Here is a 15555-nt window from a genome sequence, read left to right on the forward strand (position 1 = left end):
CGGAGGGGAGATAGTCCTTACATTTGTCAAACGGTTGATTGACATGGGGAACCCACTGCCTTCTTCGTCATTCGCATATTTTGTTTTGTAGGAGTACCAGTATTTAATGTGAGCTGTGGATACGCACGCACACACTCACTTACACATAAGTCATTGTTTTACATATTCCAGAGGATGTGCTCGCTGGCGCTGGTCCAAACTGTGGCTAGTGTGTGTGTGTGTGTGTGTGTGTGTGTGTGTGTGTGTGTGTGTGTGTGTGTGTGTGTGTGTGTGTGTGTGCGTGCGTGTGCGTGTGCGCAAACAAACCCAACATACATGCGTGCCTCCCATCATTCCTGCTTGCATGCTCTCTTCCTTCAGTTCTCTCCACTCATTCCCCTCCCACTCTCTCTCTCTCTCTCTCTCTCTCTCTCTCTCTCTCTCTCTCTCTCTCTGTCTCTCTCTCTCTCTCTCTCTCTCACACACACACACACACACACTCGCTCTCCCGCTGCTCCAACCAGACACACAAACACACTCTCTCTCTCTCTCTCTCTCTCTCTCTCTCTCTCTCTCTCTCTCTCTCTCTCTCTCTCTCTCTCTCTCTCTCTATCTCTCTCTCTCTCTCTCTCTGTCTCTGCTCTGCCCTGTGTATCATAGTCACCGTCTGTGCATTCAAAGGATCCGAGTGTGCCCACCTTTCCCTTTCGGCTCTATTTCTGCCACTGACTCTTGGTTATTGCCCTGCCCAGTGAAGAGCCGTACGTGTGTGCAGTTGAGGGGGGTTGGCTGACTTGATCGGAGGAAAAGGAGAAGGGAGAAGTGTGCGGGCAGGAAGGATGCGCTCGTTGCTGCAGCTTCTGATTCAATTAGCATGAATTTCACAGCAGAGGCAGCAGCGGCAGTAGCGGCAGCAGCATCGTCAGACTCTCTCAGCAAGCCAGAAGCAGCACCCTGTGTCGGAGCCCCACCGAGAGGACCAGCGACTGCTTCTCATCTGCCTCCCACCCTGGAAAGCAGTGTTTGAAGAGGCAGAGAAAGCAGAATCATATTCTCAAAGGGTGAAGAGCAATCACAAGTAGGACGGAGCTTGCTTACAAGTCTGAGGATCGGAGGATTGTTGAACTGCACATCAACTGCTGGTTCAGAGCTTTTTGGTTATGGTTTAATCCAGTTAAGGTGTCTTCTTGGCGCTGCTCTTCATTCCATGACCCATATTGATTTATTTTGTCAGAAAAGAGGAGACGGAATTCAGCAGCGCCGCACTTGGAAATAGCCGACTGTTTTGTCCTCCTTTTCACGAGCCCTTTTTTCTTGCAAGTCCTGTATTCTATTCATTCATCCCTTGTTTTCCCGCTCTCGGCTGCAGACTGAACGGGTTCAGATCTCCGTCAGGGATTCGGAGCCCTGAAACAGGATTTGGCTGCCCCTTCATCTCAGCACCCTTGCCTCTGCTCTTCTTTCTTTGCCTCTCCCTTTTGCACCCTGGTTATACTCTTATGTATTTTTCTGTCCTCCTGCTCTTCATTTAAGTTGCCCCCAAAAAGCTCTGAAGGGATGACGGGTGTCTTTTTCGTCGCGATGGAGGCTTGGATTATGGGTGGAGAGACCCTCTGAAGATCTCCCCAAGGCGAAGGAAAACCCTGTCTAACATTTAACTCAAAGAGCTGTACGCAAAATATTTTTCAAGGAGCCAAGATGGAGTCATATGTTTGCTCAGTCGGTCCTGCTAAGCTGTGACTATTTGTTTTAGGGTGCCAAGGAAGTTGCCTGATAAACAAAAGAGGTTAAGTTTTATGCAAAAGGTTTAAGTGATTTAGAGAAGGAGTGGTTGTTTTGGCTCTCAAGGATCCAATTAGAAGCTTTTGGATATCGACACTAGACTATTGGAGGATTTTTGGGGTCTTTCTTTTCAGGAAGGATTTTGCACTTTTTTTTTTGTTTTGTTTTTTTTCTTCGCTTTTCTTTCCAATCATTTTTGGGATTTTCAAACGAGGATCTTTTTTTTCCTTTCTTGGCTTAATTTTTTAATCCGTATTTTCTTTTCGATTTTTTTTCCTCCCCGGGCCTGAAAGCAGGGGATCATGGGCCCTGGATTCCTTTGAGATGCTCACTTCCTGTTTGTGTCGTATGAGGGGGAGGGGCCTTCTGTTCCTTTCAGGCCCCGCCCCCATGGAGCAGGAGGTGGATGTGGAGGTTGATGGAGGGTTGCTATTGGTACCCAGGCCAACGGCAGCATCACCTGTGGTGTGGGCCAGTCCGGCCTTCCTGTTCAGGCTTGTGCTCTCTCTGGCACTGCTGGTGTTCCCCTGCCCAGCTGTGGCTGCCAGAGTTTCCTCCTCCCTCAGTACCACCCACCATGTCCACCACTTCCACAACAAGCATGGCACCGTGCCCATTGCCATCAACCGGATGCCCTTTCTTACACGTGGGGGCCATGGTAAGATTACTTGTTTCCATTGCTCTTTTCCCAGAGTGTTCTGGAGCTGATTGGTTCCTGATTGACCAGTGATTTTGCTGAGCGACATGCCAAAGTACATGTGTGAGTTTGACTTAAGGGAATGACATGGACCTAAGGGTCGCTGGGAGTTAATTTTCTTCAAGAGGTTGATTTATGGTGGCAAAGAGCTCTAAGTTGAGTACATAAGCCCAGGCAATTGGTTCATCCATCTATTGATCTCTGTCATCTCTGGAAAGACTGAGAGGAGCCAGGCCTGGGCGACCATCCTCTCTGCCTCAGCTCCCCACAGGCCAGTGTCTTGATTTATGTAGCCGAATTGGCGGATGGTGTTTCCAGAAGCTGTTCCCCTCTGGGCTTTTTGCAGCACATCTCCAGCCAGCTGGGTCCTGCTACTTGCCTTTCAAGCTCAGCAGCCATCTTGGGTCCACTGATGTATTGAACTGTGGCCAATTTAAATTCATGTAATCACCACCCGTGGTAATTGTTGACGCATGATGGCAGCCACTAAAACAGAATGGCCTTAACTGCTTGTTGAGATGCTAAATCTCACATGTTGTGTGTCATGGTACATTGCGTACTCTGGAAAATACATTGATAATTGTCTGAACACTCCTCATTTTGTCCTACTTTCTACAGTATATGTCACTGGCTCAGTGTTCTGTGGTGCATCAGTTGCTGCACTGTTCTTAGCCTAAGCTGTCAGGGACAAGGCAGAGTTTCGCACTGATGATTCCTTTGATGTTGCCAACCCGAGCTTTTTCCACTGCAATTTTTCTTCTCCCTTTTTCCTCTGTATTTATTTCCCTTGCCCCTCTTCAACACCCTGTACATGCATTACTTTGACAGGAGACGTTAATAGCATTTATTGATTCCTCAGCATGCTTCTGCTCATGTCGTTCCATTTGCATCCACTTAGTGTTTCTCTAACAAGCTCTACTTCTCGCTGTCTGTCTGTCTGTCTGTCTGTCTGTCTGTCTGTCTGTCTGTCTGTCTGTCTGTCTGTCTGTCTCTTGCTACCTCCTTCCTTTCTCTCTTCTCTCTCGCCTACCTGTAATCTGTATCAATCAATCAGCTGTCAGATGGGCAGAGGAGCCTCACGTAGCCCTCTGTGGTCGATTGGCTGTGGTGAGCCTCTATAGACATTATCAGCGCGCAACCTCTTCCACAGTGCTCAGTACTGCATTGGATTTATGGCTATCCATGTTCTCCTCCCAGCCCGCAGCTACATGCGCACAAGTGCTCACAGACAAAGTGTGACTGAGCACACAAATGAGGGCTAACCTGTGTTACAGAGGAGACATGAAGCAATGTTCTGTGTCTTGTCAATGACAAACCGATGAGCTAACCTTTTTAGGGCATTCGTTTGGGAAGTAAAGCTTCCACTTTTAGTTCTTGATTTTCTTTTTTTCTGTATAACAATATGACCACCTTCCAGTGAAAGCGGAACCTTTAGCCCAAGCAGTTTTGCAGTTTAAACATAGTTATCATAGGTGCCGTATAGCATAACACACATTGAAAAATAACAAATAAATGAATAATCAAATAGGAATAGAAAATTGCATGCCCATACTGTAGTGTTACGGAATACAAAGGTGTCCACACTTGTCTATCATCTGAATGCATATATCAAATGTTCCACTTTATAAAACACACATAAAAAGAATATAAAATATCTTTGCACATATATATTACATATGTATATAATGAATTACTTCATTAGTTGTCTGTCAGCTTGGGTTAAGATAAGATAAGATAAGATAAGATAAGATAAGATAAGATAAGATAAGATAAGATAAGATAAGATAAGATAAGATAAGATAAGATATGATATGATGATTTACAATATATACAATATGTACACTCTAATTTAAACATGTCGATTGCACATGAAAACAGAGGTTATCAGTACAACTTGCATTGGAGTGGATGGTTTGAATGCAGCCAAAGGCATGGCTCACTTTTTGTGTGCTGCTACATTTAGTAAAACCATAATATTTCCATTTAGATGTGACGGAAGCAGGAGGATCTTTGGTGTGTTCTCGAGGCTAAACTGTGTCTCAAAAACCTTCACCAATTACAGCTCAGATCTGCCCGATTAGCTCGTTAGCATTCGGCCTGTTTGTCATCTGTGTTGTTGTTGCTGCTTGCAGGGAGCAGGGAGTCTCACAGTAGTTGGTCAGTGTTGCAGCAATCATCATTCCCATCTCTGTTCTCAGTAATTGAAACAGAATGGAAGTCATTAAATTGTTTTTCAATGTAATATTGTTTGGTGACATTATTCCAACCCAAAGTGCACTTTTTTATGTTGTTATTTTAAACTCCTAAAAGCACATGCCAGGTCAGAAGAGAGAAACACTCAGTAACAGCACAAAGGCAGTTTTATCTTCTAAAATGGCACCACAAACAAGTATCCTCTCCCTCTTGCTTTTTTTTTGTTTCACTGCCTTCCACTCCGTCTAGCTTGGATAATTGGATTGCACCTCTCACATCTCGAGTTGCTAAGCTATTTAAATTGACATAATTAACATAAAAATGTTCTCTGGCTCTCTCAGGATTTATGGCTGTCAGGAGATATTGGTCTGCAAGAGAAATTGTCTGTTTTCCCTGTGAAAAGAAGAGGCTACATTTCCATAGAAAACTTAAGAGCTCAAGCTCAGGCCTGGATGTCACCTGCACTGCACAGGCCTGCCTGTCAGTGTGTTTATTCTCATACGGTCTAAGTTTGACAAGTCCTGCAAGAAGTACATTTTGAATGGAAAAGCAGCTAAGCTAAAGCAAGATGGAGAAGTAATTTGGTTGGTTGGCCTTATTCGCTGTTCTTTTTTTCCCCTGGCAGTATGCTGTAGCAGTTACTAATGTACGCCTACACCACAAACACTGCTGTTTTCTCATTCGGTTTGTGTTGTTTTTAGTAGCACACTTCCAGCATTTTCATTATCTGCTACAAGACAGCACACGCACATTAGAACGCCGCTCTTGTGTGGGGAGTCAATTTCAATCGGCATCATAAATACTTCCATTGCAGCCTGGCATATCAAGTCCTTGTCTGAAATACCAGCTCTCCATGTATTGTCAACCAAGTGGCACAGCTTATTACCAGCACTAATACCCCACTCAGTGATAAGAGCCCACTTGCTTCAGAGCCTTTTCGGTAGACAGTTTCTCAACTGGGTGTCATTGTCACAACACTGTAGTAGAGCCTTTGCCACTACAGAAACTAATCTACACACACTGCCACCACCTTGGTCAGACCTCACGTCAGCTCTGAAAGCCTCCAGCAGCCCTGCGCACAGTATGCCGAGAAAGTCTTACTGTTTGCTAGAAGGAAGGCACCTATCATCCATTAAGCTGTCTCTGTGGCCCTGAACCCACCCCTGGGTTTTACATATCAGGCCTATGAGATTCAAGGCTCAGGCCTTATCAGCTGCTCTCTGCCAACAATGTCATTATTATGCTACATCTGTCTGGATGAACTCCTGCAGGGCCGCGTTGCACTCACTTGCTGGCACACCCCCACCCATCTATGAACACACACAGCAGATAGAAGCAGATGGAATGATTGCAGTCGTTAACAACATTGGAGACATGTAGCGTGGGGCAATTTCATATCTTAAATGGACTGAAATTAAAAATATATTGTATTTAACGTTACATGTGTGCCACATACAGTATGATAATTGAACAGGGCTTGTATAGTTTGTACGTTGACGGAACTATCTTGGATGAGTCCTTCGGAGATCCAGCAGTGCACAAGCAGAGAGATGTGTGCACACACGCTAGCATGGCTGCACAAGCGACTAGATGTCCCTGCAGATTTTATGACTTTTACCAAACGACTATTGATGCATTTTAAATTGACCCATCACAACATTACAATGGAAAGTAAGTACAAATAAATAGTGCTCAGTATATTGACATAGATGGATTCAATTATGTCCTACAACAAAAGTCTACTATATATAGTATAGTGTCTTGCATCAACAATATCAGCCCAAGCAGGCTTACAAGTTTGCATGTACATAGGTATGAGACCAAACCCAGAGGGAACTGTAATTTTATTCAAGGTAATCATGCATTTCATTTGGTAATCTGCCAGTGGTGTCATATCCCCTTTACCCCTCTAGTTTCTATAACTTGCTTAGAAACTCGGATAACAAGATGACGCATCAGAGACTGAGGAAGGACATTGGTGAATTAGCTAGCTAGCCTATTGTTTGCCATTGTTTCTATTACTCACTCTTTACACACATGATTATTCATTTTTCTTGGCAACAGTGGTTGCTAAATGAAGACAACTCCTGTGGTCCCTACTCTACTGTCTTTAGTTACTGTTTTGATTGAGAGACCCCTACCGGCAGAAATGACATGCTGCATTTAACAGTATATGCATGAATACACTTGTGGTGCAAGTCAAGGGGGATTGCACTGAGGTGTGAGTAGCCTCCATCATTCCAAATATACACCAATAAGCTTCGCCCAGGGCTTGTTTACACGTGTGATCATCAGTCTTTCGCACCAGTGGCATGACCACGGCTTTGTTGCTGTGTGTGGCTTAGCACATTGCTCATCTATCGACACATCTGTGCTTGCAAACATACACACACCTCTGCGCACTTTTCATGACTCCGGATTGGAGACAGAGAAAGGAAATGTTTGCCATGCAAGGTAATCCATACCTGAACACCCCACTGCATAGGGCTAAAGGGATTAAAAAGCTAATTTTGATTCAGGCTGTCTTTGATGTTTTAGATGGAGAGCTTCCAGGAGATTTTACTGCTGGGTGGATCACTTTGTCCTTGGCAGTGGACGGAATATATCCACTTGGGGGTTTCAGGAATGGGCCTAGTGCATCTGTGTGTGTGTGTGTGTGTGTGTGTGTGTGTGCGTGTGTGTGTGTGTGTGTGTGTGTGTGTGTGTGTGTGTGTGTGTGTGTGTGTGTGTGTGTGTGTGTGTGTGTGTGTGTGTGTGTGTGTGTGTGTGCGCCTTCTAATACACACAAGTTTGCATGAAGAATTATCAGCATAATTCTCCTTTTTCCCTGCACTTCATAATTGGCCACGTAGGAAAAGAGGAAGAAGAGAAGGACTGAAGGAGCAAAGGAAGGAAATAGATGGTTGACCTTGATTCAGACATGACCGTAATTACAGCTGCCCACACATTGCCGGGCCCTTCTCTCAGCTTTACTTGTGGTTTATGCGTTTTAGTGAGTAGCTTTTGCGCATCACGCAATTCTTTTTTTTAATTTTATTGTTCGAACTTGCAACCTGATCATCAGAGAGGAAAAAGGATTCATTGTTATCTCTGCGGCAAAGCTTTGTTTACAGCAAGGCTGCTGTTGTGAAAAAGAGACAATAGTATTGCTTTGCTTAAGTAAAGCAGGAAAGATTTTTGTTTCGTTTGTTGTGTCAACAAGATGAACGCTAAAACTGGAAAGGGAAAAAATGGGATACAGTAAATATATGCATTAATTTCATAAAAGTATAACATGATGTGCAACATATGAGCACAATAAAATATCATCAGTGTCAGCTGTTTTAATGATGGCAAGTTTGTCTGCAGTAAATTACTCTGTGAAGTGACCTGCAGCCACAGAGCTAATTACAAGGTTGCTGTGGTGGATGCATCAGCTCCTGCTCTTTCACTGCTCTTTGGTAATCATGGCATCCCACTTGGCAGTGTTCTTAAAGTCAATTCCCCATTGTCATCTCTGGTATGAGATGACACTGTACTTTTTTTTACCTTGTGCATATGATTATGCTTATACTGAATTATTCCAGTGCGTTGTTTTCTGAAGCACTCTGTTTTCTCCTCATTGTCACCTTTGTTCTCCTCGTTGTGTTTTCGCCTGTCATTGTGTGTTACGATTAATCTCGAGACCTGCGATTCTTTCCGTACTCCGTCTCTTTTTGCATTGTCTCTTCTTCTGGAGCCATGAGTTCAGCGTGCCCCGGCCCACTCCCTTCGGGAGAACAGTCGCTGTTTGTAGTCCTCTGTGCGTTGTGGTTTGCTTGGCTTGACCGCAGATGCATACAGATGAGATCAGCTGCACCCATCCATCCGCCCTATCGTGGACAAGCAGGGCCACTAGGTGGCAAGATCCAAGCAGCATCTTTGTTGAAAACTGCCCAGTGCGTGGCCCTCTCTTCTCAAGTCCTGTCCTTTTCTCTCAACAATGGCCTATATCAGTGGTTACTGTGCTAATGGCAAGCTGCAATGTTTGATAATCACCACTTTATCTCTGGGCTGCAAGAGAAGGTCAGGTGCAATGTGTGTGTGTTCATCTGTGTGTGGGGTGGGGAGCTGTTGAGCGCCCTCCTTTCAGAGTCAAGTCACAACCCTTCTCTTTCAGAGAACACTATTAGTATTCATTATTCTCCCTCCACACCAAGTCCAAGGCGCACCACCACATGCTTGGACACGCGCATCATGATGAGAAAGAGAAAGGATGCCTCAGGTGTTCTGGCCAGTTAAGATAAGCTGACATTTTCTGTCTTGTCCCTGCACCCCCACCCCTTTTTTTACACCTGCGCATTTGTGCTGATGTGAAAGGAGACATACAGCATAGAAGCCAAATGTGCCTGGCTACACTCTCCCAAATAGCTGCCAAGACCGGAGTGAGAGTGTCGTCAACTTACAGTTATTTCGGAGATTTTTGAGTGTTGAGCCCAGCCGTTGTGGGACTTCGTCTAACAGCTTTTTTCAATAACTTCTCGGTCTCTTGCTTGGTACTTGCTTTCAGGTTGGTGCATTTCTGACATTTTATGAAGTGTAATTCAGGAGTGGGTGTATCAAGCAGCCCTTTTCTGCAGTTTGAATCCGCGTTGCCATTGTCTGATACCACAAACACACTTGAGCAGTACCCTCAAAGTTGATGCTGTCTGGTTTGTGTATCGGTATGTTTTTGCTGGCATATGAGTGTCTCTTTGGAAGCTGTCTTGCTTTCCTGTATGAGTATTTGTACTCCACTGACACCTCTAGGCCACGGGCTGAATGGGGCCCTGTAGGCTTGTCATCCTCTTGTTTCGGTTACTGTTGCCAGCTGCAGAATGGCAGCCTCTGTTTGTTCTTGAAATGTAAGGTCAAAACAGCAACGGGCAGCCAGTCTGCTGTTGGGTGATCATTTAGGGGCAGAGAAAGTATATGTAACAGGATGTGTGTGCGTGATAACAGCCAATTCATTAAAGTTATTTCAAGAGCTTTGGTAGATTTTTGATTAAATGTGTGAAACTACCAAATAATTTTTTTGGTACAGCTTAAATGGAAAATTGGAAATGACTATATTCACATGCCAAAAAGTTAAACTGTAAAAGCTTAATCAGGTAACACTATAACAGTGTGAGATATAATGTCTGCATATGATTTATGAGTCTCTTTGCTGGTTATATTTCATTTGAGAGGAAAGGCAGATTGAATGTATTCACCTGAAAAGTCATAATTTCAGTGATTTTGTGTGAAACGTGTTTCTCACCTTTTTATCTCCAATTCTATATTTGCTTGCTTGTCTAAATGAAGAATTTGCTGAAGGGCATCTTCAATTCCACAGCCTTCTTTTAGTGTGAGATGGCGCCGGTATAACACTCTCGTTAGGACAAAACCTCAGAATAGTTTGACACACAGTGCACCAGTACACCAGTCACCTCTGCAGTCTTCCTGCATGCCTCTAGCTTGCTAGCGAGACCATCTTCCCTGCCTGCTGCTGAAATTGATTCTCCCTGTCTTGCTCTCGCGTGCCTTGGTGCCGACACGAAATAAGGTGTCATACACAACTGCAGGAACCAGATGAACGCATTCCTCCCAACACAGCCATTCATAGCTTTTCTATTAAAACGAAGGGCCGTGTGAGGGGAGGGAAGATAGCACTTTGCCTGGCCGAGGTGCCGAGGATCCTGCTCTGCCTCGGGTTTGATTAATGCCCCTCTAAAGCAAGGCAAGCCACGCACCAATCTATATGTCACAAACTAACAAATATGAATGGGAATGGCATTCAAGTGCTTATTATTTGCAAGTTATGTATTAGTCTCTGGTACATTCATTGCTGACGTTGTCAGTCACTTTTGCCACACAGAGTAATAGCACAGTATCATGGTTGAAGCTGTGCTATTGATACTCTATGCTTCTTGCTTTCTTGATTAATTGTATTGACATGAATTCTTTTTTAAAAACACTTCTACGTCTGTGTTCTGTTTGTGGTTAGCTGTCTGAAAATTTGTTAAAAGTTGACATTTAGCTCAGAGGAGGTGACATGGAGACTCTGCAGTGTGTGGCGGGGCTTTTCTCTCATTCTCACCAACCTTCCCTTCAACGGCATGACAGCACCACAGGCACATCAGTGGGAGCGCATCATGGGGTGGGCAACGCCTTGGCTTTGTAGACTGCAGAGACGAGGGGACCAGATCTTCAGAGGGCGTGGTGATGTAAGCCAGCTTTTTTTATTTAGCCATCAGATATTGAAGCGATGCAACTTGGGTGCCTGCGCCAAGGATGTGAGTCTCCACTGGGAGTGCTCACCATTAATAAACAAAGTGGCTTGTATTATGCATGACTGAAGCTTTGAAAAACCACCACCTCTTCCACTCTTCCCAAACTGAAGGGGTTTTAGGAGGCAGAGGAAAATGCTTTCATCAGCTTTGCAGCTATGTGAGTGCAACACCCAGTCACCCACACCCCATAGCTAATATTACGCATCTCCGATCTCAGGGTCTTTGATTTCAGTTTGTATCCAAATTAAGCTATCCAGGAACTAATGTGCTAAATTATTGGCAAATATTGGATCAGGCCTTGTCGTTGTGCAGAAACTCTAGTACATGACATCTTGTGAGCACAGGCAGTGCTGAGGGACATGAAGCTCATGAACTGAGCTGCACATGAGTCTGTGTATTCGACACAGCTTGGCATCAGAGGCAGCAAATTTGAGGCGATGTACATGAATGCCTTTGTCAGTGCACTTTTCATTAATATTAATAAAACATCGCCTTGTTCATTTTGTAAAGTGTACGATGAAATGCTAACTAGCATAAAAATATACTCCAAAATGTACATGCACGTACATGTACATTTGACAGACATGTAGAATATGCAGTGCATTATATGTATTATGTATAGCTTCATGTGCATGGGACTATTCATATTGACTGTGGATCTGAATACTGGATATGACCTGTTGCGTCTTAGAGAGCACCCAGAAGGAAAATAATGCATTAAAGTCTCTGCAATAAAGCTGATATACCAAAATGGAGCTGTTGATTTAGAGACCACTTTCTGCGTGTTTGATTTCTGTGTCTTGCAAGGGTTATCAGAGAATGAGTCTAGCTGCAGCAGACAAGCATTATGGCTTCTGTTCACAGTCCTGTAATTCACCGGGATTGTTTTCTCTTGTTCTTGATACATGTTTAAGCATTCTGACAATAGCCTGTAGTGTTTTTACAAAAATCTGTTGAATCTACTCTATCTACTCGGTTGAATTAAGCATTGATACCTTGCTAATCAATCCTGCATTAACAATATCCTTTGTCTCATTTCTCCTCACCTATGGTGAACACTGTATGGGCCATTAAACATTTCTCTACCGAGCTGGCTTTGCTCAGCTGGTCTCCCGCTTGGCTCCAACCTGTATTTCATCGTACTGGGGGGAAAAAAAAAAAAAACCTCCCATGCTTGTATCACCTTCAAATATTTAAATGTAATTTCCTTGACTGAAAGCACTCACAGCAAGCAAGATGTCAGTAGAGGGTTCCTTGTCAGCTTTTGTTTATTTCGTGTGGTAGACAGAGGAAGCAACTCAAGGGACGGACCAGAGTATTGGCTATGCTTGTTTCATGCCCATGATTTATTTTTACTGCAGTCCTTCGGGACCACTGATTTCTTTCTTTAATTATTCCTTGTAGCTGCACTGTGTTGTCAAGTGTACTTGCAATATATTGCTTTAGCAGAGACGCGATTTCACTGTTTGAAATAATATGTCAGGACGTAAAAATGAAGGTTTATTGAAGGAGCTTGACAGACAGCAACCTCCCGCGCCGTCAGTGCATACGCCGTATCACATAAATACACATGTACACACATGCACACACCCACACATGTTCTACCGGCAGAAAATAACTTTGCAGAGTTCAAGTGAACTTCAAAGATCGCAGCACCTTCATCCGACACATCTGTGTCAGGGCTCTGATGACTGACAGATGCAGCATCCATCACCATCATTCCCCCCTGCCACTACCCCTAATGTGCCCACAAGTCATCCCTGCATGAAGCTTACGTATCAGCGAAAGAGGGAGGGGACGATGAAATGTCTGGTAGAAAATAAGGAAGAATGGTGGAAAGAGTAGAGATTAATCGAGTAGGGAAAAGAAGGAGAGCTTACACAGCAGGGGAGGCAAAGGAAGGTTGGAGAGTGAGAGTGAGAGAGAACTACAGAGAGTGATAGTCTCGGTATGGTGTGTGTTTGAAGCCCTAACTCATCTTCTTGCACACAGAGCCTTGACACACTTAAATCTCCTCCCTGGGGCCTTTGGGGGGGCTGTAGAGATGAACCAAGGCACTACCAGAGCAGAACCAAAGATAGGCGAACCCCCGCTACTTTCCACTCTGCTCCACTCCACTCTGCGCTGCTGCCATCTTATCCCAGCCCATCAGTCATTTCACTTCGGAAATAGGTTATTCAGAAGTATGCCCAGGTGACGGTCCCATTTGGGGCTAACCAAAGCCACGCTCAACTTCACAGTTCTGGGCCAAGGAGCCCTAAACCTCTGCCTTGCAGACCGGTTGCTCCTCTGCCCATGGCTCAATTGAAATGTGCATTGACATTTTTCCTTTTCATTACTTACCACTCTATTACACACATGTGATGGAAAAGGCCCTGACTAAGAAAGAGCACCTTAGATAATACAGAAGCATTGACTGTGGAGCCATTTGGCTGATTTTTCCACCTGTGTTTTGTATTAGTCCCAGCATAAGCTTGACTTTCCGTAATCAGACCGCTATAGAAAATCTTTTAGTGTTAGCTTATAATGCATTTGCAGCTACCCGATTGTAGGATCTGACATTCAGACTGGGTGTGGACCAGGTGTAGCCTGTTCCTGCATGGGATGGAGGAACAGTGTAGGTCAATATCTACTCTCTGAGAGTCAAGTGAAAGTGATAACTCGAAATGGCTGTAAACTAGATTGATTGCCGTGGAGAACAGTGCAGGCAGAGCATTCCTAATGGTAGTGGCACAGTGAAGGACCTATCCAGCGTCATCCTGTACTTACAGAGAGAGAGAGGAGTCTATAATCTGTCTGCAACGATAACTGTAATGTGGGGGCCTTTATCTGCCAAGGGGGGAACCAAGAGGCTTATCTCATGGCCTGTATGTAAGGCAAATCACTCAGTCGCCCATCCTCTACAAGTTTCACCCTCTCCACCTCCCCCTGTTCTTCTTCTTCCACATGCCAGCTAATGTTTCCTCATTGGGCAGATTATTGACCGCCAATGGCAGGGCACGTGGGCGGGCTAAGAGGCTCAGTCTGGCAGAAAATTTGAAAATGGATCGTTTCCTCAGAATCTCCCTCTTTAAACTGCAGTGCCAAGTGTAGAATGTCTTCCTGAAAGATATAACTGGGAGAAACATGACATTTCATCTGCTTATTTGTTTATGCTGGGGGACTAAATGGCCTCTCAGCCAGATAAATTGAAAGTGACATTGAATACTTCTTCAAAATACTGAGAATTTACACTGAGTTTGACTCTGCAGAGTAATTTAGGCTCCTTGAAATATTTCAATTAAACTTGTGTATCTTGTGTCCTGAAACCTCTGAGCTCTCCTCAGTTAGTGCAGAGCAGTCTTACCTCATGTCCATCAGTCAGGATGATGCCTGTCCAGTACACAAGCAGCCCCGCCCTTTTCAGCTTGGATAGAGTTCTACATTTACCCACAAACTGGGTTAGATTACAACTAACTGTCATCATGAAACTAAATCCTACAGGGACTAAGTATTATTGCACTGTTAGTGGGCCTTGCATTGGTTAGGTTGTATTTTTAGTTATGTTTAGTCCTGTAATGATTGGATTACAGGCCTGCTTGCTCTATAGTTACCAAAACAAACATCCTGGCATCGTGTCAAAGACACAAATTGCAACAAGATTAATTTGTGCAAGCTGCAAAAGTGATTTGGCATTTGAGGAATTACACAGATGAGATGCACAGTAGCCAGACATATCGAGCTGAAGGTAGACGGATGGTTGGCATGAAGCTAATTAAGGCTACATCCAGGCCCTGCCAAACAAGCGGCCTCCACCTGGACAGCATTGCTCAGATGCCGTAGAACGTGCTTGACCTTCCCGCCATACACTTGTCTCTGTGTGTGCTTTGCTCTGCATTTGAAACATTTCCTGCGCAGGAGTATTGATTTGGTTGCCAATGATTTTGTATTTTTCCCCTCACGCTGTCCAGCTCAGCATTGCTCTTATTCTTTGTCCCTTGCTATTTTAATTTCCACTTTCAGTCCTTTCCATTATGTGTTCGCAAGGAGTGGCCAGAGTGATATATAGCCGTCTCATGTGCTTGCCTTCATGCGGAGGTGGAGTTCCCAGCACTGCACTTGACTTGAATCATCTCCCCTGTTGTGAGAGTGCACTCCCTGCCTGTCAGTCATCCGTCTTGCTTTGTCAGTTTCCTCCCTCCATTCATAGTCCCCATCTTCTTTTCCGGACTTGCTCTGTGGTCTCTCATACAGTGCAGAGAAACATAAAGCCTCCAGGTATTGATTGCATTTCACTCACAGATAGAGGCTATTGTCCGTAAGTTTTTATTTCTGGGATCAAAAGGTCAGAACTATTGAAGAGTAATAAACAAGATTGATGTTGGGCTCTGGTCGAGGCCTTTAAGTGGTAGATAACGGATGCACTGTTGTACAATCTTCAAAAGGGACATTTAAAACTTTTGTGTTGAACGTCAACCCACTGTACTATTTTTGGAGACAATTCCACACATGCGGAAGATGTGGGATTCCATCACTATTTCAGTCTGAAATGTCAGTGATTCAGAGAAGCTGAAATTATGCCGATGATTCACAAGTTATGATGCGGGGACACTGTAAATGTACTGTAGTCTGTCAGTCTTATATGACTCATTCCAG

At 44.3% G+C, this 15555-nt stretch overlaps 1 protein-coding gene across 8 annotated transcripts in view; it reads left to right on the forward strand.

Annotated features, from left to right (window-relative positions):
* The window catches only part of nrxn2b (neurexin 2b), a 636019-nt gene that overhangs the window by 443998 nt on the left and 176466 nt on the right, over positions 1-15555 (forward strand). For 3 of the 8 annotated variants that reach the window (XM_070993330.1, XM_070993332.1, XM_070993331.1), the window contains exon 1: positions 595-2419. The exons of the other annotated variants lie outside the window; for them this stretch is intronic. In XM_070993330.1, coding sequence (XP_070849431.1) covers positions 2086-2419 — 334 coding nt within the window. In that variant the 5' untranslated portion in view covers positions 595-2085. Of the gene's footprint in view, positions 1-594; positions 2420-15555 lie in introns of those variants that run through there. 8 annotated transcript variants of the gene reach the window in all.

This window comes from Chaetodon trifascialis, chromosome 23 (genome assembly GCF_039877785.1).
Source record: "Chaetodon trifascialis isolate fChaTrf1 chromosome 23, fChaTrf1.hap1, whole genome shotgun sequence".
Classification (NCBI taxonomy): Eukaryota; Metazoa; Chordata; class Actinopteri; order Chaetodontiformes; family Chaetodontidae; genus Chaetodon; species Chaetodon trifascialis.